The 25,927-nt window shown below is 42.0% G+C and overlaps 1 protein-coding gene across 2 annotated transcripts in view; it reads right to left on the bottom strand.

The window, feature by feature from the left end:
* MLLT10 (MLLT10 histone lysine methyltransferase DOT1L cofactor) overlaps positions 1-22,029 on the bottom strand; it is a 212,478-nt gene extending 190,449 nt beyond the window's left edge. Inside the window, exons 1-3 of one of the 2 annotated variants that reach the window (XM_074946060.1) lie at positions 21,961-22,029; positions 21,515-21,683; positions 17,057-17,136 (exon numbers count right to left, since the gene is read on the bottom strand). In XM_074946060.1, the coding sequence (XP_074802161.1) occupies positions 17,057-17,136; positions 21,515-21,683 (249 nt within the window). In that variant the 5' untranslated portion in view covers positions 21,961-22,029. Of the gene's footprint in view, positions 1-17,056; positions 17,137-21,514; positions 21,684-21,882; positions 21,935-21,960 lie in introns of those variants that run through there. The other variant, XM_074946059.1, reaches the window with a different exon arrangement.
* Positions 22,030-25,927: the final 3,898 nt, after the last annotated feature.

Raw genomic sequence — 25,927 nt, 5'->3', positions numbered from 1 at the left:
ATTATAAGCTGCTCTAAAAAAATCTGGACACAAGCAGAGGGTCCACTAAGTACTGAGACAAACCTGCACTAATTACTCTATTCAGGACGAAGATGTGCAGAGAGACACTGCAGGGCTACCCTGAAGAGAGTCCAATAGTTTGGAGATGCAGAGATCCCCACCCCCATCAACCACAAAACAACATCACTTGTTCCTCACAAAGAAGGAGAACCTTTTTCCACTATCTCAGTTTACATGAGGTAATAGAAAACCTGTGAGAGCCACAAGCAGTGCCCTATGTATTCCACAATTCCAGAGCTGTGAAATTTACCCTTTTGCTACTCAACTGTGCTCCAGAATTTGTTTGCATTTGTTTTTTGAAATGTTGCTTGCTAGCCTGCACGGCTGCAAAAATACATCTTTAAAATTTGAACTGATACAGTGACACCTCACTGAACCTGCAGAGAGCCTAAAATGATAGTCCTGAAGTGTAACTTAACCCATTCATCCCAATAAGGATGGCAGAATTTTCACAACTGGAGAATCTGGCATCCCTTCCCTCCCCCAAGATGCCAATGAATTTGGGTTTTTTTCACCTGCAGAATTTGTCATTTTGTAGGGACAGGTGCCAAATGTTTTGTTTTCCATCTCCTTGGCCTACCAAAACCTGCCTCCAACTGCCCCTTGCTCTCCAACTTTCCTCACAAGAAGGAGTTAATTAGATTCTAGTGTGCAGAGCCAGAGTTGAAGTCAAGCTTGCAGCCAGGAAGCTGGAGAACCAAAAGTATAGGCTAGTGAGCTGAACAGCCTGGAAAATACCACATCAGCTGAGGCCTAGAAAATGAGCTACTAAAGCCAGCTACAATTTTCCCCTGTCCCTTGTGCTCATGTTCAGTAGAACCTCAGAGTTACAAAACCAGATTTACAAATTGACTGGTCAGCCACACTCATCTGGAAGCGGAAGTACGCAATCAGGCGATAGCAGCAGAGACAAAAATAAATAAATACGGAAATACAGTACAGTACTATGTTAAACTACTAAAAACAAAGTTTAAAAAAGATTTCACAAGTAAGGAAACTGTTTCTGTGCTTGTTTCATTCAAATTAAGATGGTTAAAAGCAGCATTTTTCTTCTGCATAGTAAAGTTTCAAAGCTGCATTACGTCAAGGTTCAATTGTAAACTTTTGAAAGAACCATAACTTTTTATTGAGTTACGAACATTTCAGAATTACGAACAACCTCCATTCCCGAGGTGTTCGTAACACTGGGTTTCTACTATATGTGGTTCTGAGCCAGGCTACCTGGAAAACATGTTGAAAATACCCATCCTCTGATATAATCTACTGAAATAAATTGATGAATTATGAATCAGTATTTTTCAATGCGTCAGTTGTGCATGTCTGTATGCAAATTGGGAAATAAAAGGTATTTCACAGTGGTAGAATAAATTAGTGTCATTGCAGAACAGGGCCCCATAATATATGAGGCCGTATCCATAATGAGCATCCCACTCAAAGAGGATTATTCATCTTAATTTAGGGTATGTCTACACCACAGTAGAACAGTTACAGCGCTGCAACTGTGCCACTGTAGTGCAGATGCTTCCTTCATTGATGGAAGGGGGTTTTCCCATCAATAGAGTTAATCCACCACTCAGAGAGGCAGAAGCTACGATAACAGGAGAATTCTTCCGAAGACCTAGCCACATCCACGCTGGTGGTTAGGTCAACCTAGCTACAGCGTTCAGGGTGTGAAATTTTGTACAGCTCTGAACCACACAGTTAAGTCGATCTAATTTTTAAGTGTAGACCAGACCTTAGATTGTCATGTTCAACAGCCATGTTGCTAAACACAGATGAGCTAAGCTGCGTGAAGTAAATGGCCCTGGTGAAGATGTTAAGGTCTGTTAGGGATAATTAGTGGAGCACTCAAGCTTCTACCAGGTCTGATTACCAGAATGTTTTTGGTTAGTTTGGAGTTAGTGAAGCATAACTGATTATTAGATTTTTGACTTTCATAGTCAGTCTTCCAAGCAGCAGAAAGGGAGGAAAACGCATACAGAAATTGATTTGGTCAGAGATAAGCTAGGGTATCCATTCCAAGGTGTCTTGGGTCAACTTCCCTTTTAGTAGAGTCATTGGCTCATTCCTGGTGAATGCAAATAGATCAATATGACTGTGATGGAGGGAAAAATACATGCATCAGAGGGCTTCCTTGCTTAGTGACCATTCTAAGAGGTTTACCAATTCTCAGCTTGTCTGAGTGATTTACTCATTATGAAGTGGCAAAGTGAGGGCAGAGGTGAAGACCCAGGAAAGGACAATTTATTTCTGGAAATCAGAGTACCATTATAGTAAATATTTTAGTAAGTTTCATTAAATACACCACTAGCACATGGAAAAGTCAAACCTGAACAGCACTCCTAAGAAGAGATCTCAGTCAACCAAGACGAAAAGGAAAAGCCCATGCTGTACAGAGGGAGAGATCTGTGTAGATGGGTGGTGAAAGAGAAGAAAGAACAAGACAACATGAGGGGAAGGAAAAAATATAAACAGTAGTAAAACAGGTCAGATCTTTATTAACGAACAGCATGTTGCCCCTTCAGTGCCCTGTGAACGTAGAATGCATTTGATAAAGCTCCACTTGTTCTGACCCTCTGGGCATACATTACATATCATACCTTACTATCAAAGGCACAGATCTACAAATCTTTACTTGTATAACTAGTCAATCACATGACCAGCCCATGGAAGCCAATGGAACTACTCACCTGAATAAGGAGTTTCATGAAAGTAAGGGTTTGCAGGACTAAGGCTGAAGTTTCCCATAAAGCAGTAAACAATGTAATTGCATGTGAAGGATTAACTTGCAAGGTTTCCACAGGAAACACTTTACTTATTTCTTTTTTAAATGGAAACACCTAAATTGGTTTCCCTAGTGGAAATGGACTAACTTCGAGAGAGGGTTAAAATAAAGAAAAAAAGGTTTCACAACAAATGTTAAAGTTGTTTCTGTTTTGCAGGGTTAAAGCTGACCTCCTCCACTCCTTTTTTCCCCAAAGTTTTTGTTGTTGTTGCTTTTAGTAAAATCATTTAAATTATTTGTGAAATCATCATTGAAATTTCTCATTTACGGAAACCCAGGTTTTTAAGCAAAGAAGCAGCTTCCATGGAGATTCTGCAATTTTGAGGTCCACTTTTTGCTAAAAGTTTCATTTGTGAAAAGCCTTTTTCCAGGAAAAACTTTAAAACATTTTATCCAGCACCACTGGTTTCACATGATTGCTATCAACTCTTACCAAAAAGAGATTATGTAAATGAAAATGGTAGATGATTTATGGAAGGTAAGTAATTAAGGAAATATTGTAATGCAGTATTTTGTTACATAGGTACAATACGATAGAAGATAGATTTTAGTCAGTAATGCCACTAATCCAAAAACCTATGCAAAAGTTTCCATTAACATGAATTGGGGGCATGGGTGGGGAGAAGGGACATATGACATGCTGCACTTCTAAGGAGATTCTCTCTCAACACCTTTACTGAGACTTTGTCTACGCTGGCAAGTTTCTGCACAGCAATGCAGGTTTCTGCATTTTAACTCCCAAGGTGTACACACTGCCAAGCCATTTAGTGCGCAGAAACTGCGCAGTTGCAGCACTGTAAACACCCTGATGATGAGAGGCATACAGCTTTCTGCGCCGGGGCTACACCCTGGTCCATTATAGCACTGCGACTGGCCTCTGGGAGGTGTCCCACAATGCCTGTTCTCACCTGTCTGGTTATCGGTTTGAACTCTACTGCCCTGCCCACAGGTGACCAACCGGGAGCCCCACCCTTTAAATTCCCTGGGAATTTTTAAAGTCCCCTTTCTGTTTTCTTGGTGACGCATGCAGTGGTGTCAGCGCATCTTTCCAGGGGACCATGCCTGCTCCACGCACCAGGAGATCCCCTGCTTGGAGCAATGCCAAGCTGCTGGACCTCATCAGCATTTGGGGAAAGGAGGCTGTCCAGTCCCAGCTGTGCTCCAGCCATAGAAATTATGATACCTTCGGACAGATTTCACGATGTATGATAGAAAGGGTCCATGACCGGGACACATTGCAGTGCAGTGTAAAAGTGAAGGAGCTGCGGAACGCCTACCACAAGGCACGAGAGGCAAAACGCTGCTCCACTGCTGCGCCCAAGAGCTGCCAGTTCTACAAAGAGCTGGACGCGATAGTCCGTGGCGACCCCACTTCCACTGCGAAGGCCCCTGTAGATACTTCATTGGCTCAAGTGCCAGTCAATAGTGGACCGAGCCAGGAGGAGGAAATTTTGGACCAAGAGTGAGATGGGGACCCAGAGGCAGAGGATGACTCGGAGGCCAGAGATGCATGCAGCCAGGAGCTCTTCTCTACCCTGGAGAAGGCTAGCCAGTCATAAGAAGATAAGAATGGCCATACTGGGTCAGACCAACGGTCCATCCAGCCCAGGATCCTGTCTGCTGACAGTGGCCAATGCCAGGTGCCCCAGAGGGAGTGAACCTAACAAGTAATGATCCAGTGATCTCTCTCCTGCCATCCATCTCCACCCTCTGACAAACAGAGGCTAGGAACACCATTCCTTACCCATCCTGGCTAATAGCCATTAATGGACTTAACCTCCATGAATTTATCCAGTTCTCTTTTAAACCGTTATAGTCCTAGCCTTCACAACCTCCTCAGGCAAGGAGTTCCACAGGTTGACTGTGCGCTGTGCGAAGAACCTCCTTTTATTTGTTTTAAACCTGCTACCCATTAATTTCATTTGGTGGCCCCTAGTTCTTATACTATAGGAACAAGTAAATAACTTTTCCTTATTCACTTTCTCCATACAACTCATGATTTTATATACCTCTATCATATCCCCCCTTAGTCTCCTCTTTTCCAAGCTGAAAAGTCCTAGCTTCTTTAATTTCTCTTCATATGGGACCCATTCCAAACCCCTAATCATTTCAATTGCCCTTTTCTGAACTTTTTCTAATGCCAGTATATCTTTTTTGAGATGAGGAGACCACATCTGTACGCAGTATTCAAGATGTGGGCGTACCATCGATTTATATAAGGGCAATAAGATATTCTCAGTCTTATTCTCTATCCCCTTTTTAATGATTCCTAACATCCCATTTGCTTTTTTGACTGCCGCTGCACACTGCATCGACTTCTTCAGAGAACTATCCACAATAACTCCAAGGGGGGGAGGGATAGCTCAGTGGCCTGCTAAACCCAGGGTTGCGAGTTCAAATCTTGAGGGGGCCACTTAGGGATCTGGGCCAAAAATTGGGGATTGGCCATGCTTTGAGCAGGGGGTTGGACTAGATGACCTCATGAGGTCCCTTCCAACTCTGATATTCTATGATTCTAAGATCTTTCTCCTGATTAGTTGTAGCTAAATTAGCCCCCCATCATATTGCATGTACAGTTGGGGTTATTTTTTCCCATGTGTATTACCCTACATTTATCCACATTAAATTTCATTTGCCATTTTGTTGCCCAATCACTTAGTTTTGACAGATCTTTTTGAAGTTCTTCACAGTCTGCTTTGGTCTTGACTATCTTGAGCAGTTTAGTATCATCTGCAAACTTTGCCACCTCACTGTTTACCCCTTTCTCCAGATCATTTATGAATAGGCTGAATAGGATTGGTCCTAGGACTGACCCTTGGAGAACACCACTAGTTACCCCTCTCCATTCTGAAAATTTACTCTTTGTTCCCCGTCTTTTAACCAATTCTTAATCCATGAAAGGATCTTCCCTCTTATCCCATGACAACTTAATTTACGTAAGAGCCTTTGGTGAGGGACCTTGTCAAAGGCTTTCTGGAAATCTAAGTACACTATGTCCACTGGATCCCCCTTGTCCACATGTTTGTTGACCCCTTCAGAGAACTCTAATGGATTAGTAAGACATGATTTCCCTTTACAGAAACCATGTTGATTTTTGCCTAACAATTTACGTTCTTCTATGTGTCTGACAATTTTATTCTTTACTATTGTTTCCACTAATTTGCCCGGTACTGACGTTAGACTTACCGGTCTGTAATTGCTGGGATCACCTCTAGAGCCCTTTTTAAATATTGGCGTTACATTAGTCACAGCTGTCAGAGCTTGGCAAAGCGCAAAGAGGAGAGGAGGCTCCTGGTAAGTGGTTTTGATTTTGGGAATCACTGAAGTGAGTTGTTGCAGGCAGGAGGGTTGCAGAAAGCAGACTTGGGTCTGTATGATGCGCGTACCACCACATGCCTAGTCTGAGCAGCGGAACAGGGTGTTGACTGACTCCCTCACTTCAAGGGAATCACTCTCAGAGACCTCCAGGAAACACTCATGGGATACTAGGCAACCGCTGCTGCAGGTTCTTTGGCAGAGTTGCTTTGTTTCTTGCACCATTAAGTGTAACTTTCCCATGCCACTCTGCCATCACAAGGGGGGAAGAGGAGGGAAGGGAGACTATTGCTGCACAGAGGCAAGCCATATAAGGGCCAGGGCAGAAGCTGCAGTCTTGGAGAAGACCCTCCCTCTGCTCACCCTCACAGCCTGTGGAAAACGTGGGGACAGTAATGATTATAAGGCGCCCCCTACAGTGCTGACTCTCCCCAAGAGCCACGTGCCCATTGTACAGTACGGTCCTGGAACACTAATTTTCCCTGCTGTTACTCACCATTTTGGGGGTCTTATGGCTCATGTGTGCTTGCCTGGGGTCGGTCAGTCAGTGATAGGTATGTGAATAGTGGCTGTATTTTAAATCACTGAATCAGTGGTTTGTGTGTTGCAAACAATACTGCTTCAGTAAAATGTTGCATTTTGGCTTCACAGATATGACGTTGGGAGCCCAGCCTCCCCCTTTGTTATTGCCGGCTGAATGGCTAAGCAGAATTAAAAAGCGACCACGAAGAACTAAAGAGGTCTTTCTGTGTGATGTCATGATGCACTCTGCAGTGAAAAAACAAGAACTGAAGGAGTGGCGGGACAGTGAGAAGAGGGACCGAAAGGAGAACAAAGCGCGCCAGAATGAAGCCATGGAGCGTCTCAAACATTATGCAGCGCCAAGCGGTCACGCTCCAGGTGCTACTAGCACTGTAAACCGAGCAGCTCCGCACCTACCCTCCCCTGCATCTCCTCTCGAAAACTTTCCCATGCACCCCTCAAACACTGCCAACACTCTTATCAACCTCCTAGCTCCAGTCTGTACCCGCTGTATTCCATTCCTCCCCCGTCACAGTCCAGCACTGCGGACTCCCAGTACCCACTGCACTCAACACCTATCCCTGTGCAGTTTAGCCCTGCTGAAGTACAGTACCTGCTACACTGTGCTTCAGAGGAGACAGTTGGATACAATACCTGGACATACACAAATCTTTAACTGTCCCGGGATCCCACCTCCTCCTGGGACCCTCCATTCCCCCTTCCCCAATCCCCCTCAGTGTTGATATGTTTTTTTGTTTGTCTCTCCTTCAGTTGTTGTTTTTTAAAAAAAGAATTGTTTTGGTTTGAAAGCCATCTTTATTCCATTAATTGAAAGCAAAAAGAGCCCTGCAAAGCAACAAGCTATTTTCTTAAACCTTCAAAGTGCATTGTCTGCACCAATCACAATCACCTCCTAGTATTACAAGCACTGCACTCCCGAGCATAGCAACAAATATTAGTGGCTTTCAGCTTCAAATTGCTGCCATAAGGCATCCCTGAGCCTTATGGCCCCGAACTGTGCCCCTCTAATAGCCCTGGTCTCTGGCTGTTCAAATTCAGCCTCCATCTGTGGATACCTCAGTGGTCCAGCCCTGAATGAAGCTTTCACCCTTCCCCTCACAAATATTATGAGAGTACGGCATGCGGCTACACGCATAGGAATACTGTAATCGGATAGGTCCAACCTCCCATATAGGCAGCGCCAGCGGGCTTTTAAATGGCCAAAACTCAACAGTCATTCTGCAATTGCTCAGCCTGTTGTTGAACCACTCCTTGCTGCTGTCAAGTTGCCCCATGTATGGCTTCATAAGCCACGGCATTAAGGGGTAGGCAAGGTCTCCCAGGATCACAATAGGCATTTCGACTTCCCCTACAGTGATCTTCTAGTCTGGGAAGAAAGTCCCTGCTTGCAGCTTCTTGAACAGACCAGTGTTCCGAAAGATGTGTGCGTCATGCACCTTTCCGGACCAGCCTCAGTTAATGTCTGTGAAACGTCCACAGTGATCCACAAGCACCTGGAGAACCATTTTAGAAATACCCCTTATGAATAATGTACTCAGTGGCTAGGTGGTCTAGTGCCAGAATTGGAATGTGCGTGCCACCTATCGCCCCTCTGCAGGGAAGCCCATTTGTGCAAAGCCATCTACAATGTCACGCACGTTGCCCAGAGTCACGGGCTTTCGGAGCAGGATGTGATTAATGGCCCTGCACACTTCCGTCAACATGAGTCCAATGGTCGACTTTCCCACTCCGAACTGGTTAGCGACCGATCGGTAGCAATCTGGAGTAGCCAGCTTCCACACTGCAATCACCACGCGCTTCTCCAACAGCACGGCATCTCTCATTCTCATGTTCTTACACCGCAGGGCTGGGACGAGCTCATCACACAGTCCCATGAATGTGGCTCTCTCATCCAAAAGTTCTGCAGCCACTGTTCGTCACCCAAGACATGCATGACGATGTGATCCCACCACTCAGTGCTTGTTTTCCAAGCTCAAAAGCGGTGTTCCACTGTGGTCAGCACCTCTATGAATACCACAAGCAATCTCGTGTCGTAGCTACTACACATGGCGAGATCAATGTCAAACTGCTCTTGCCTTTGTATTTTAAGGAATAACTATCATCACTCGTGACATGTTAGTGACAGCAAGCAGCATTTTCGTCAACAGTGCAGGATCCATTCCTGCAGACCGAAGAGGCAGAGCAGAGCGCGCAGTACACAAGCCATTGAAAGTTGGAGACAAATGCGTACGGAAGCACATGAATTGCTAGGTTACGAAGCAATGCATCACAGTGCATTGGGACAGGTCCGAGAATGCCCCGCGACCCCCTCCACCTTCCCACAACTCTTAGCAGCAGAAGAGGAAGAGCTGCTGTGTGGGTTAGGTGCACAGAGTTCACCGCTCCAAAGAGCCACAAGTGTGAACACGCTATTGCGCAGGCAGCTGACAGTGTGAACACACAACAGCGGTTTCCCTACAGCACTGTCTGAGCAGTGCTGTAACTGCCAGCACTGTAACTATGTCAGTGTAGACATACCCTGAGATTAGAGATGTGATCTCCCTCCCTTTACTACCCCCCCCAAAAAATCATAAGTATAATTTAGTTTTACATTTTTCTCTCTTTAAAGTCTTTTTCAGTAGACATAAACAGTATATGCAAATTACTTAGCTTATATGCAGACTTTCCATCCCAAATTGTATTTTTCCCAGCAAAACACATTATACATTCCAGAAACCATTCCTACATTCTATGCACTTTTTTCATGAAGGACAACTGATTCATATTGTCAAACAGTGGCAAACAAAGTAAGATCATTTAAAAAGATATTTGCTTTTAGTTAAAAAAGATTTTAAAATAATCACACTACTTAAGGTTAAAATTAGTAAAGTATTTAATAAGCAATCATAAACATGTTATGTTAGAACATTATGATTCTGAAAAATGGACATTCGACATCATTCTAGCCTGTCCTCACCGTGCACTGAAGAGGAACTGCAACATAATACACAGAACATACTCTTCTGTAATTCCTAATATTTAGGCATAAATACTCATGTTGGTTTTAGTAATTTTTTTTTTAAAAAACATGAAAAGGCACTATTTTTTTAAACTTAACATAAACCAGGAAAGATAGCAGAAATTATGCTCTCACAGGGTCAGTTACTTCCTTGCTTTACTTCTCAGTTTGCTTCCAAACATCTCTGATCTAATGCACACTATGGAACTTCAAGGGCATTTCCAGATGTGTTGGAATGCTAACTCAATATATTCTCAAAGCACTCTGGCTGGATTACAGAAAAAAAAACAAAAGCATCCGATCAAGAAGATCATGAAGTTAGTATCACTCTAATCTTTTGAGGAACTCCAAAATCACACTTTAACATATTGGGTTGGGAGGATTACTTACATTTAGAGGGGTACGTTTTGTTTCTGAATTACTCAGATACTATCTAATTAATTATAGCATTTATTTTTTGCCCTCTCCCCAACTTTACATTTTCCTTCTCATCTTCCTTGAATTTTGTAAATTTCTATCCTAGCTTCATCCCTAGTACAGCCCATCATCCATCATACTACTCCAGACAGACTGGGATTACAATTTAGCAAATCTTTAATAAAAATGAACAAAAGATTAACAGTATGGCCCCATCTACACAAATACCCTTTTGCACAGCCAAATAGGTAGAGAGCTGCTTTTTTGCAAATGCAAAGCAACATGAAAATACCACAGTTAAAAGGACAAAACTGAAAACTCACCCAGCAGTGATGGCTCCTGCCTGTTGGGGCTGGGCCTGGCTCCCCAAACCAGGAATTGCAACCTGGTGCATGGTGCCACAGCCATTCAGATATGGCCCAGCTGGCCCTCTCTCATGGTGCAGGGGAAGGAGAGGAACAAGGGAGAGCAGTGGTGTCCAAATTTGAATAAGTATTGTTGCAACCTGCTGGGCAAGATAACTCACACAAATTTGGTCCAGCCATCCCCCGCAACATGACAGAGAGTTGGTTGGGCCAAATTTGAGCGGTGCTGCAATCCCAAGTGGCAGGTTGCAACACCCAGGGCAGGACACAATCCCCCTGCTTGGGGACAGAACCCAATCTCCAGAGGGACAGATATGGATTAAAAAAAACAAAAGGGTATAAAAAGAATTTCAGGAGCCAGGGTAAACTTAAACCACAACATTCTACCCCATAAGCCTCACCTACCACTTCTCACGCTTGCTAGCAGAAAACAACACATAAAATGATCTTTGATATTTATAAACCAACGTAAAATTCGTGCCTGGTATGTAACCACCCCCTGGAACAGCAACAGCAGTGGTTCCCAAATTGTGGGCCGCGGCCCCAAAGGTAAGCCACGATAGTCCCAGGTGGTACGTTGGAGTTGGGGCTGGCATGGGGGGGCACTGCCCCCCCAAACTGTGTACGTTGGCGGAGTGGTGACCCAGCAATGTCCCTGCCCAGGGCCAGAGAAGCGCAGCACCCCAGTGGGCATCAGAGGGCAAAGCAGAGCCACTGCGCGGCAGGGAAGGAAGAGGGGCTGGACCCAAGATGCAGCAGCTCCCAGGGCAGCTGGAGGAGGCTGGAGGGTTTACGGTCGTTCCCACTCCGAGCTGCGGCACCCAGTGACCCATGGCTGCGGGGTCTCCTGGAGTGCTGGCCCCGCTGCTACCCCCAGGGATTGGGACTCGTGGTGGGTGATTGGGATCATCAAGGTAGCAGCTGGGCCCATCCTGAGCCTCTGCCTGGCACTGGTAGTTCCCGAGCCCTTTCCTTGTTCCTGGGCAGGAGGTGCCTGTGAGGCACGCCAGGGTGCTGGGTAGGTGACTGGGGCATGGCTGCCAGGTGACCAACTCACCTGGCGGGCAGTGATCGATCCAGCGGGGATCAATTTATCGCATCTAGACTAGATGCGATAAATCAATCCCCGAGCACTCTCCCATCAACTCCTGTACTCCAGCCTGCAAGAGGCACAGGCAGAGTTGACGGGGGAGCGGCAGCAGTCGACTCACCGCGGTGAAGACACCATGGTAAGTCGATCTAAGTAGGTCAACTTCAGCTACGTTATTCACGTAGCTGAAGTTACGTAACTTAGATCGATCCCCGCCCCTAGTGTAGACCAGGGCTAAGAAGCAGCCACACAGGAATTGTTTCTGGGGCACGCCACTACTACAAGGGACTCTCAGTTGTCAAGGGGATTACTACAGAAGATTGTTGGTGTCTTTTCCCCCAGAGAGAAGAATTTAAAACTTAAAGAATCTATTGTCAGCTCTGTGCTCAAATAATCATCTCTTGATACTAACAAACTTGCTAATCACCACACATTTTCTACTGGGGAAAAGATAATTGAGAAGACTGTAGCAAGTAACTCATGAGAACATAAGAACGGCCATACTGGGTCAGACCAACATCCATCAAGCCCAGTATCCTGTCCTCTGACTGGGGCACCTGCCATTGGCCACTAAGGGAATGAACAGACAAGTTATCATAAAGTGATCCATGCCCTGTCACCCAATCCCAGCTTCTGGCAAACAGGAGTAGAAAGGAAAACGTGAATACTCCACATACAAAACAGCTTGGCATGTTATGGAGACTGCACCTGGTCTCCATTGTCAAAGATGTCCTCCTGGAAGTGGACAAAGATCAAAACATGCAGATTCTATTAAATCCATAAAATACATTTGATCTCATTGACATATCTGCAGACCCTGGCAGGAACAGACTTACTGTATTTGCACTGAAGTGAATATTTTTCCCCCCACGACGGTCCAAATGCCAGTGTTGACAATGTGTCATCATCCCAACAGCTTCCTCACACAGGCTGTTACTTTGTCAGCCCTCTTATTTGGTGTGTGGATAGAAGGTCATTAGAGAAGGGACACTTTGGGATGCAGTTCAACAGTATGCCGATGATACTCAGTTCTGCATTTCTTTCCAGGCAGTGCAGTAGCAAGTTCACAAGACCCAGACTATCAATTTCCCAATATTTAGTTAAGAATGAAGTTTGAAAGTCCTGCTGGATGTAGGAGGAATCTCTGTGATCAAAAAATATTTCCTTATTTAAATTTGAGTGAAAGGTTGGATGAGACCTACCTTCCATAATTAATGTTAAAAGGCTAAGGGAAGCAACCATAGAAGATTGCAGAAATTTATCAACTACTTAGAGAGCTTCTTAGCTTCTTGTTACACAATTTCTCTGCTTAGAGGTTCTGTTGCATTCCTCAGTTACATCTAGATATTCAGATAGCAAGCAGATAAAGCACTCTTCATCCTCTAGGCCCTTTCTTCCCCAAGACCCATCTTCCTTCAAGTTTCACTGGATCTCTCACCAGTTATCCAAGCCTCTACCATCTCCAGAATGGATTACTTTCAATCTGGGACTACACTTCAAGCCTAGCTGAACACCTTATCTGCTTAAAGGTACTTCTCTCAGGCAACATACTGCACTTGTGCTTCAGAGCTAAACTATTTTCTAAATAGTTTCCAGGTGCCACTCAAGATGTTGGTTTACATTTATAAAAGCCCCTTGAGGTTTGAATCCTGTGCATTTTATAGACTACCTCTCTCTCCTTGTGTGGTAGCCATTTAACATTTGCTATTAGCTAGAATACTGAAGTCAACAATCCCTAGACATTTTGTTCAAGGGCTGGGCAGTTTTCATAGTGGAAAAACAATTCACAATATAATTTATTCCCTGTTTTGGTCCAACAGTCAGAAAGCCTGCTGACCATTAGAGCACAAAGTAAGGCCGACCTATTAACTCAGTTTTTCTGAGAAGAGAGAGATGAGTGGGGAAGTCTCAGTTGTTGTTTATTAGGTAGAATATTAATGATGACACTACATCAATCTGAATTTTTTATTCAATATTTTAAAGACCGAACAGTTCATGTGCCCAGGTTTTAGCACAGATGCATTATTTAGAAGTCTAGATAAATACTTATATTTACACTGAGATGAACAGATGGGAAAACTCTAGGTACACAAAAAGTAGCTAAAGCATTAGTAGCTCTTTTTTAGATGTGATAAATAAGGCATATATAAGTTTAAAGATTCTGTTGTGGCTTTAAGAACCAGAGTCTCACTTTGAGGCACTGACCAGTGGAGAACCAAGCATTAAAAAATGCACCCAGAGGGAAAAGTGGCACCTACACTTCATTTTGACATGCATGTGCTCTGCACTGCATCAGATTCAATTCACCAGTCATGGCAGAACTGGGATAGTGCCACCTTCACACCATTTTGGAAATATCTTTCATCACTGGTAGTACACACACTGCACTGGTCCTTGAGCACAAGGGCTGAATTTATGCCTCCCAAGGCCAGCCATTACCTGACCTTATGTGATCTGCCCTGGAGCTAGTTTCTATCCTTTTCAGCCCAAGGATAAAATGTTTTTAAAAGGTTAAGGGTCCACAGTCAGTGGAGCCTTCTCTGCCCTATTTCACTTCCTTTCCACCACTCAGGTGACGCAAAGGAAGCAGAAGTCATTCATGTCAACAGCAGGGATTTTCCAGGGATGAGGCACATGTCTAGGTGGCAGGAAATACACCACTGGTCAACACCACAGGGCCTTAGAGTAGGAAAAGTAGTAATTTCACACACAAAGCTATATATGCAAAAACACGGCATTGCTCTATAGCTATACAGTTTACAAGGAACACCATCAACTTGAGATATAATCCATTTTAAAAATAGAGGTAGCTTCAGATATTATAATCAATGAGACAATTTAAAAATGTATGATTTTACAGTTACATTTTCCTTCTCTTTTGTTTACGAAGTTATAGAATCATAGAAGATTGAGGTTGGAAGAGACCTCAGGAGTGTGAAAGGCTCGGGTTTTCTATTATCTGTACAAAGCAAAATGAAAAAAGAAAAAGTGACTTCTCTATTTGTTACAGTAGCCTTAGGTATTACTTGGAATAACAAAGAAGGTAAAAATTTAGATAAAAGTGTGATGTAAGTTGGTGTCCTTTTGAATACTGAAGGAATTTGCTACTACACAGGTACAATCTTGCACTCTGAAATATTTGTAACTTTATTATATCTAATTCAATTTCCTTCCCCATCCCCCCAATTTAGCAAAGCATGTGCTGCTCGTTATTTACAAGCCAAATTTCATTTTTCATAATTTGAGTTATACTTCACTTTTTCTTTAAAAGAAAAAAAAAAGGTGTTAATTCTCAAAGACAGGAAGTGTGTTTGCACACATTCTCTCTCATCCCTACGCCCCCCAAAGAGAAAACAAGTAAAGTTTCAGCCTAAAAGTGAATGGTTTGGAAACTATAAGATTAAGAAAAAAAGAAAGGAAACAGAAGAGACAATAATGGAAATTGTTTTTGCAATTTTAACTATATCTGCAACCACTACAATACTGAAGATTACATTCATATGATCACAACAGTAAAACTTGATCCTGATCAATAGGCATAAAAGCCCCATTCCATCAATTTAAAACATGCAGGTAGACTGCTCGGCCTGCACACGGATGTCTACACTGGAGCTGGAAGCAAATCTACAAGCCCAGGTAGACAGACTTGCGTTAGCATGCAAAAAACAGCTTTGTGGACATTGCGGCACTAGTGAAGGCTCAGGCTAGTCAACCAAGCTTCAGCCCTCCCTACCCCAACTCCAAGCTCAGGTGGTTAGTGCAAGCCTTCACCAGTGCCACAACATCGATGCAACTATTTTAGAGTGTTAGTGTGAGCCCCACAAACACGTCTGTCTTTCCAGGCTGGAAGACTAACCCCCAGCTGCAGTGTAGACATATGCCATGGAGCCCCACTGAAGTCAACAAGGCTCTGTGTGTTTCCAGCCAGCCATTCAATGTTGTAAATTGCATGATCTGCACCAGAGTCTTTAGTATTATTTCCCATTACACCCACAATACTGTGCAGGTGTTTTCTTTTGGGCTTGTTTTTCTTTTATTATAAAGGATTCCGTGTTGCTGTTTTTCTTTTGCTACCTAAGGAAACATACACACTATCCAGCTTATATACAGTTCTGAAACAAACATTTGTGGCACATATAATGGGAGCTTGGCACTCATGTTTTTCCTTACTTAAGTTATTCCCTCCGAAGTTTTACTATGAATAAGGGCTAGAGCCCTGGCCATGTTATGGAAGCATTTCAAATAAGGAAACTAATACCATGGTGTTCCTTTAATTCTTACCGAATATTAGGAAGACTACATAATCATTCTGGTGATTGGATCCATCCAATAAAACATTTGGCTTTAAATACAATAATGGGAGAACAGACCCTTCCCGAACTAACAAAACAGTAGTACAGACAGTTGAAATCCTTAAGTCACTAAGGCAGATAAGACAATTTTCACCTGCTTTCTTGTTTAACTTTGTTATTCTCCAATATCTGAGAAGTCTCAATGAATTACATAAAACATGGATAACTTAGTTAAAACTCTGAATGCTTTTTAACGCTGTATTGATCAATGTTTTTGAACTTTTCATATCAGGGCTCAAATGCCCCAATCAGGACTGGGGGCTCATTCTGCTTGACATCATACAAAGCACAAAGATATGGCCCCTGCTTCAAAAAGCTTACAATCTAATATTTTAAGTGACAGACAAGGAGAGGAAGAGATAAAAACTGTATTTGCTTGTCGCATAAAAATGTGCAATTTTAAAATTATTAGTAGACAAAATAAGTGCCAGCTACCTTCATCTGCCCATCAACTAAGCAATTAGATGATTTCTTCAAAGTGTTATGGCAGAAAGAAAAACTTTAGTGCACAGAAACAATGAAACCTAGCCTCCCACCAAATCAGATTTACTTGCCTTATTAGCATTAATTACAATTAACCATGTAAAGCAACTGTGCATCAGTAGGAGAACATATGCCTAAATTTTAATGCTCTTAAATTCTAGTCTATTATTTTAAAGTAAAGAGGTAGCAGGACACAAATAATTGGCCTGTTCAATGTAATACAGCCAGTTTAATTCTGATTTCTTTTTCTAGACAGCTATGCAAGCAGAGGAACTACATTTGACCATCACACTTGCAGATTTAAGGGTTTGCTTTCATAACACACTTCTTATTGTTTATTTTGTGAACTTCACAAGACTTTTAGTATACAGTTAATCAGTTTCCCCTATGTGGGTCTTTTACACAATACGAGCAGGGACGAGGAAGAAACCACTTTGGAAAGTGTGATTGTAAAACCACAAAAATAGCCAGGAATACTCAGGTGCAGATGTAATACCCTGAAGCTAGTTTAACTTTTTTAAAAAAACTGTATTTCAAACTGATGGTGTCCAATTAACATGGAATTATAATAGAAAGTTCAACAAATACTGCTCAATAACATTACTACTAAGCAATTTTGTAGTATTATTTAATAAACGAAGCACCTACCACTCTGGCTGCTCTTTCCTGAGATTCACACTTCCTGCAAAACCAAGGTCCGGTAGGTACTTGAACAATTCCATAGCAAGCTGTTTCAGACAAGATAAAATATTTTAGCAATCATAATACAGTACTACAATACAGTAATACTTTGCTCTATTATAAACTCTTTTCATCAGCAGAGCTTGAAGCACTTTACAGACGGGGTAAGTCTACTTCTATGTGTAAAACATGTTATGCCTAACACACTGTCAAAACTACCTCTCAAGCTAGTGGTCAAGTACAAGCTAATTAACCTTTAAGTTTATGCAAAATACCTGTTTTGATTAAGTAAAATGAACTACAGTTTACCGTACATTGTGGGGAAAAAAACAAAAATTGTTCAAATATAATAGAAAAACATATTGCATGTAAAACATCTATTTAATTTAGGATAAAAAGATAACTTTACAATAACAAAAATCTGTCATTTGTAGTAAGTTATATTTTTGAGAGAAAAGGTAATCATGCTAAAATAGAATATAGTTGGGAAAAAACTGTCACAAGAACCCAACATTTTAATTTCAATAAGATGACTTTTCCTGCACTTGAGTATTGCAGAAAGCATAAGGTATTCTGAAGACTAAATGAAGAAATAATATTTTGTCTGAAGAGGCAAGAGGACCTACAAATATGACAAATCTGAACTGAAGAATATCAAAACTGGATTTAAAGCAACAATACGTTCTAAGGCTCCAATCCCTGAAACATTATACTTATAAATTACTTACATACATAAGTAGTCCAATCAAGTTCAGAGTAAACTCTTGGGGGAAAGACCATTATAGTCCTGATTCTGAAAGCAGATCTGCACATGTGAATCCCTATTCCCATATGCAGGGTTTACTAACTACAGAAGGGCTCCATGTAGCTATACACGTCTGCCTGTCCAGATCACCATGCAGAACTGGGGTCTGTATTTGTATGGTGTATAACAAAAGAGGATCCTAATAGGACCTGTTTATAGTTCAGATTTTAAATATGCAGAACAGGAAACTCAAATTAACAGTTCTCATAGCACCATGAACTGTGTCCTCTTGGAACCTCAAGTACAGGTGTGTGTGTGGGGGGGGTGTATTTTGTATGCCTTCATACATACAACAAAGTCAAATTATGTTTTCCACAGGAGCAATAATTTTGCATTTGACTTTCTACACTTAAGATCCCCAATGCTGTATGAACCCAGTGGTTTTGCATTTTGCTTAAAGTGTCAGATTTTTTCAAATTCTAAATATGCAGTGAAGTAAAAAGTAGTGATTAAAAAAACACCTAACAAGTTAACTGTAAACAAAGTGGAGGAGTGAAGGGGGATTTCGAACTAGTAAAGTACTCTAAACACCTTGAGCATTACATTTTAACTTAGAGGAAAAAAAACAGTACATGCAATATAAAACATAAACATTGTCTTCTGATACGCAAAACATGAAGTTTAAACCCCACAAAAGAAGTCCAACCACCTACTACATAAGTCTATCCATATTCAGGTAATAATGAATCAGTTATCAAATTGTCACCTGCATTATTCAAGTATTAAAAACTAAAACATATTGGACATCCCTTTTTTGATTTGTATATGCTAAAGTTCTGTAATATAGCCATAATAAAGGGAAAACATTTTGCTTTACTGTCCTACCATTAACTAAAATTGGCAAAGACAAGCACAAAGAGAGATACTCCCCCAAATAAAGAAATTCAGCATTGTGACTTGTTTGCATAGTCAAACCAATATACACTACAATGTTTGAAGTTTCAAAATATCATCAGAAGCAGTACAGCAAATCTGACAACCTTCCTGTTGAAGCCCTGTCTCAGCACATACAATTGGAAACTGGCAATAGACAGTGCAGAGGCACATAGCATATGGTATAAAGAAGTGAATGATGGGGCAAGTCAGGGAGAGGGCTTGGCAAGCCATCACAGTTAGGCAGCATCTAAAGTGGCGTATCTTACATTTCAAATTAGCAAAGTTCCAGACATATTTGTATCTGTATCTTGAACATCACTTATGTGCATTAACAAATTAAAAGTTTATTGCTCAATACATGACTTCCTTATGCTTACACCTTTTTTATTGCTAGACAAAGTTTCTTCAAAGTTGTTAGGAGCACTTATCTCCTTAGAGAATTAAATCACTGGCAAGTTTTAAAGAAGCTTGTTTTGAACTAGACAAGAGTGAAAACTAGGTATCTGAGAAGTTTGACAAGAAAAAATTATGCCTGGATTTCACAGATAGCCAAATAATTTTAACTCAAACTTCCCAAAAAGGAGATGTTTAATTCTTAGACTAATAAGTAGTATGAAAATATTCAGCTGTAAGGAGTATTTGGACAGTTATAAAGTCTGTTATAATGAAAGTGCCTCTTCTACCAGTTCCACAATGTCAACTGTCAAGATGTGCACCATTTTTGTTAACATACACTCAAAATATATTACACCTGTAGTACAGTAATTCTGCAACCACCACAATAGCATTTGACCTCAAAATCTTAAGAGTATCATCATCAGGTTATATTCCTGAAATTGCATCCTTCCTTCCTTCCATGTTTGAACTTGAATAGACATGGCTGCAATACAGTTATATCCAACTTAAGAGTCTCTGTCTATATTAGGGGCATTTTCCAAAACTTTCCCCATATTGCTAACACTAGCTTAGCTCCAGTAGCAATAGAGATGTTGAGAATCAACACAGAAGGGCTGATACCACCTTTTTCAACACGATCATATGATCCTATCAGAGCACCATATTTAAGACCCTAGGACTCCCAAGGTTACCAACACTTATGAAGCTGAACTAGTGTTAGCAAAGGTAGGATACATATATTTTTTAAAATTTACTCAGTTTGGCATAAGTGACTGCCTTTTCCTTCTGAAAACAAATACTATCTATGTTCTGGTCATTCTTTTCGTATTCTAAACTACATCAAAACAAAAACCCAAAATCCTGATGTAAGCATGACTATAGACAAACTGGGACACCTTTCAACATCAACTCCACTCTGAAGATAAGGCAACCCTGAATCAAAAACAGACTCATTACACAAGCTACTCTTCAGCCTCCATTCACTTCATGACACCAAGTTCTTTACAAGGGACAATTTCATTCCTTTGCAGTTCTATCTGGATTGCCCCCGCTTTCATTTTATGAACTGGGAGGTAAGTTTCACAAATACAAGGTATATCTAACCCAATGTAACAAACAATTTCAGGTATTCAGACTAATGATCTGGATATAAGACTTCAGCTTCTCCACTGTTCTAACTTGTTCAACATATTAAAAAAACATCAGAGGACACAGCGTTTATTTTAGATGCAGTTAGCTTGGTGTTGATGGAAAGAGAAACTACTAACCTCTATTACAGTTCCTTATTTCTGCTCTTCATTTAGAAGTTATGATCATTTTGTTCCTTTTCTATTCAGGTGAAAATACTACAATCCAGTCTCTCCCCCTCCTCCCAAAGAAAAGGCAATGCAATGACAGCAGCAAAATAATCACATGTATACACTGTGCACCACAGCCCCTGAGCTGGACACCAACCACTCTCTTTCTCCACTAATCCAACAAATCTAACTCCAGTAAGTAATACCAGTCCCTCCTGCTGCCAAAACCATCACAACAGGAAGTCTCCATATCTACCAGACACCATCAGCCAAATGACATTCAAGGAAGGAGCAACAAGAGGGTGAGGTAATATATTTTATTGGACCAACTTCTGTTGGTAAGAGACAAGGATCTGAGCTTCCACACAGCTCTTCTTCCAGAAAAAGAGCTCTGTGTAAGCTTGCGAGCTCGTCTCTTTCTCCAAGAGAACGTGGTCCAGTAAAAGATATTACCTCACCCCCCTTATCTCTCTAATACGCTGGAACCAACAGAGCTACAACAACACTGCAAACTTTCAGGGAAAGAGGCAAGCAGAGGAGGCAATCATAACAGCCGAGTCTCCCTTTGCAGGCTCCTCCCAGCCTCTCCGGTCCTGGCTTCCCTCACACACGTGTCTAATTAGGGAAGAGGAAATGGGGGTGGTCTATGGAGGGGGGGGGCACAGCAGCTGATATTGCAGGGGCAGGTATTCGGGGAACCGGAGTGAGGGAGGGAGCTGTTGTGGAAGGAAGAGGTACAAATTGTGTTGAGTGGGGATGGAAATGTGGGTGTGCAGGTGGGGGAGGTGTGGGTGTGCAGGGAGAGCTGCGGGGGGCAGGGCTGGTTTCAGGAAGAAACGGTAAAAGAAGCAGTGGGAAAACGGGGTTGAGGGGAAGGCAGGCAGGAGGGAGGTTGTGGGGACAGGGGAACGGTGGGCAGGTCAGGAAGGGGGGCAGGGCACAGGGTGTGCGGCAGGGGAGGGTAAAGGGGGGAGGGTCTCAGGTAGGAGAGAGGTAGCCGGAGACAGGAGAAAATCTACAGGCCGGGTCCGGGGGCGGGCACTCACTCACCTTGATGCACTGCGACACTGCAGCCGTGCCCGTCGCAGTATACCAGCGGGTTCTCGGCCCAGCCCCTCTCGTCGGAGCACACGCAGCAGCCGCCGATCATCTCCTTCATGCTATTGGAGAACTCGCCCTCCAGTGACACAGGCAGCAGCAGCGGCTCGCTGGAGACCATCTAAGGGTTAAAAACACCGTCAACACCGCACACAGCAGCGCCCCTGCCTCTCTCCCTCCCCCGGCCGGGGCTCCCCCTCAGGCACTCAGCCGCCGCCACCGCCGCCGCCGCCACAGCAGTGATTTAGGACCCATGTCCGCGGGCTGAGTCTCTCCTCGCCCCCACCCGGGCTGTATCAATCAGTCAGTCACGAACGCACACAGGGGCAGCACACTGAGGACAGCAGTCTACAGGCAGACAGGCAACCCAGCAAGGCCCGCGCGCAGGCGCGCTGTACCTCCCTGTGGAGAAGGCCTGGGTCCGGGCTACCTCGCGGTGCCTCATGGGCCGCCAGTGGAACGTGAGCAACGGCGGAGTTCTGACCCTCCAACGGTTCTAACCAATACCCAGACAGAGCGTGCGCGAGGCAGAGGCCGGCTCAGGGAAGGGAGGGCCGCCCCCTCGCCAGCGCGTGTGGGATAGGGAGGGAGCGAGCGAGCGAGAGCGCGCGAGCCGGAAGACTCTAGTGTCTCTGCCACCTGATGTGCGAGCTGCCCGGGCTGGGCTGCGTGGCGGCGCTGCTTCAGCACACAGAGAGCGGCACCTCGGGCCTGCCAGCCTGCCTGGGCCCCTGAGGGACACCCTCCCCCGGCCCGCCCGGCCGGCCCGCCCCTGACCATTGGAGCAAGGGCCCAACACACCACCGCCGGGCACGCCTAAGTCGGGTGTTATCCATGTTATCTGTGCAATGACCTGTGTGTAGCCGCAGGCCAGCCACCTTGCAGGCATGTGCGGGGTTTTCAGACCTGCCTGTAAAATCTCATAGTGGTGGGGCTCTGGCTAACCGGACATCTGGCTTTACCTCACATCGCGGTGACTGCTGCACTAATACACACATTCCTGCTCCACCGCCAAGACACCCCCCCCCCCAAAAAAAAATCTTGTTGCTATCTCGTTGCTGTCCTCCTAAGTATGACAGCAGGACTCATTCCCACTGCCACCCATCCCACCTCCATGCACACACTCTGTGCTCTCTTGTTTCTTCCCCCCTCAGTGTGACTAATGAACTAATACATGATAATACAAATAATAAATTATCATTATTAATTCTGGTCGTTTGCCCCCCAAAAAACTTCTGTAATGTGGGTGCATTGCAGGTTGGCAGTTAGTGCCACATTGTGAAAGTGATGTTGAACAGAAGATATGACACATGCCAGACACTACAAGCCCTACACAAAAACAGTTCTTGAGCACAACTGTTCTCTAAATTTACTTAAAGGTAGTTTATTCCTTCCCAGATTTGTTTTGTTTTTAATGTAAATTCATTTTCTGTCTCTTTCAAAAAATGGAGAGAAACTGTGGGAAAGGGGTGGTTGAGGTGGTCAGCAGAGAGAAAAATCCCAGGCTTTTCAATTCTCCATTGTAAGCAGGTATGGCTGTAGCAGAAGAAACTAATTGTGGTGGTGGTTGGGAGTATAGAGAGATTAAACACAGCCGTGCAAAATTCTGTTCCCTCACTTGCCCTAAGGCCAGTAATAATTTTCTTTCTTTTTTTCCCAGTAAAATATCACTGATTTATTTTCATTATCATGCTAAAGGGCAGACAAGCGGAATTTTCACATTGGCCTGGTAAATTTTCATGATGATTTTGTAAGGCTGCCTTAGTAACATTTTGGAGTTTATTTAAATCAATGTTATTAAATTATATGTATTGTTCAAAGTGTTGTTACCTGTACCCAGAAATTGTGAGGTTGGATGTGTTTTATAAATTGATAAATAAATAATAAAACCTTTGCACATATGCATGGTTTGTGAAGAGCAGCTGTGTGGAAGGGGAGGAGGGATGTGTACAACTCTCTAGCCCCTTGGGATATCTGAGTATGCAATGCAGTTTGTGCGCAGGATATCTTAGGTCAGGCTCTTTCTCTCCTACAAAGTTTTAAATGAAATTATTTAGATAGAGGAGGAAGAACTGGGGGGAGGGGGAAAGAAGTGGTGAAGGTCATTTCCTACATAGATAGGCCCTAGCTAAACATTTTGATTAACATAACAGGCCTATTTAAATATGTAATCTTCTGAAAATTCCTTCAAAAGCATACATAGTAATGTATAGACATTAGAATTTTGTTCTTAAGAAGAAGATGCCATAAAAGTTTGGGAATTTAATATAGTTCAGCTTGTGTAAAATCACCCAGTGTTTTCCCTTCAAAACAAAAGAACTATAACAGTTAGAATCAAAGTTAGAATGTAGAACTGTTTACATTACATGACATATTGACAAGACCATTTTGATTGCTTTTTGGGCTTGTAAAATAATCTGAAAATTGCAGGTGCACACCAACTATTTTGTTTGGGAATAAAGGAATTCATATTCTGAAGTTCTAAAAAGCCACAAATTATTTGATACAGTGTCAGAGATACAGTGTCCAAGGCCTTCTTCATTCCTGTCAGGACAATGACATCTAATTTAAACAGCATCCCTAATTATTTTGTTAAACCTGACAACAATAAAATCATGGTATAAAAGCAAATTTTTCTTAATGTCCCTGATAGGTAATATTAGAAAATAAATATCTATGTATTTTTATGATAATATAGTAAACATACTGTGGTTTTGGGAATTAACATATCCATGCTTGAAAAACTTATATTCCAACTAAAAATTAGAAACAATGTTCTCTCCTAGTTTGTTAGCAATTTGGAAGGTTTTCCTAATAAGGTAACTGTATTTTAAGATACTAATTTTGTAATTTATTCATTTAAAAATAGGTGTTACAATTCATAGATCTTTCTCCACGTAATATTAGTTATCTTAAGATTTGGCCCTTCATAAAACTGAAAGCTGTCACAAAAGAAAACCATAATGCAACAACTGTCAAAGATTTCACCAAGAATATATTTTGTAAAAATTTCACACATTTCAAATAAAAGCATATTTTATATCTATCTATACAATACATTAACACAATGTAATGCCACTTCACTATTGATCAATCTGAAACTTTCCTTCTGTAAAAATGCAGTTAAACTTTGATACTCTAAATTATTTAATAAAAAATTGCTTATTTTTAATTGATTGTAGTTTAGTTCCTTTGATGGAATGAACATTAGATAGGCTGAAAGAGACTCCATGATCACTACCTTGTGGCAGTGTGTAATATTTGATGGCAAAATTTAGATAACCTCTAGATAGTTCTGTAAAACAATCATTTGGAGGAGATCTTTGAAATGCAAAAGAGAAGAAATGCATTACCACAAAATAAGTACTACTTGCAGTACTGCAAGTAGTGTGCCTGTAACAAGCTATGGGATCAGAAAGTAAAATCTTGTCACATATTTTTATGAGTCTAGTGATTAATAAGCACTGACATGATACAGGGGGGTGATTTTCTTTTGGAAAAAGAAGTCAGTCCTTAAAGTGATTTATACACATATATGTGGGATTATAATAATTAAAAAGGAAAACAATTAAATGAATATGAATTAATCATTTACAATTTAGCTTGTGTACAAAGAGTAGATACAATTGTTTTACTAAGAGGTGTCTACAAAACATGAAATTTAACATAGTAAAATGATGAGGAAAAGGGTGCAATGTAAGATGATACATTTTTCTGTATTATTTTTATATTTTAAATTTCTCAAATAATTTGTTTATTTTTATCCTCAGAGGTGAATGGGAATTGTACTTACAAACTGGCAATTCTTTTTAAAAAGGTTTAAGATATTATTCAAGAAAACGTTAAACAGTTTATTCAGTGATTAAATGTATTTTTGTGCAGCACCCCAGACTCACTGACAAAAAAGAGAAAAGTACTTATATTTTTGATTACCGATTAGCAATTTCCTGTAACAGTTCTAAAATACCACTTTAGAACATTTTCTGTAAATCTTGCTAAACATTCTTAAGGTATAAAAACACATCCTGTGCTTGCTCAGTGAAAGAAGGGCCTTTCTTGTTTAATCATTTAATTGACAGAAATACAGCATATTAAAAATTAAAGCAGGTGCAATATTCTGAAGATTTCTTAGATATAAAAAAATGAGGAATAGCACACAAAGCAAAGAAATGCCTTCATCCTATATGCTATTTTCAAAAACAAGAGATAAATTTAGGAGTTGTGTTTCTGGACTTCTGGGTAGGAGAATTGGCTTCTTTATAGAAAGTAAGTCTTTCCTAGAAATTTTAAACTGTATTTTTTAATTGAGCCTATATTCCAAGAGCTTTCATCTTTACCTGTGTGCAAAGGGATGTGATGTACAAC

Source organism: Natator depressus, chromosome 2 (genome assembly GCF_965152275.1).
Source record: "Natator depressus isolate rNatDep1 chromosome 2, rNatDep2.hap1, whole genome shotgun sequence".
Lineage (NCBI taxonomy): Eukaryota > Metazoa > Chordata > Testudines > Cheloniidae > Natator > Natator depressus.
The sequence above is the reverse complement of the archived record's forward strand: the minus strand, read 5'-3'. Positions and strand labels throughout refer to the sequence as shown.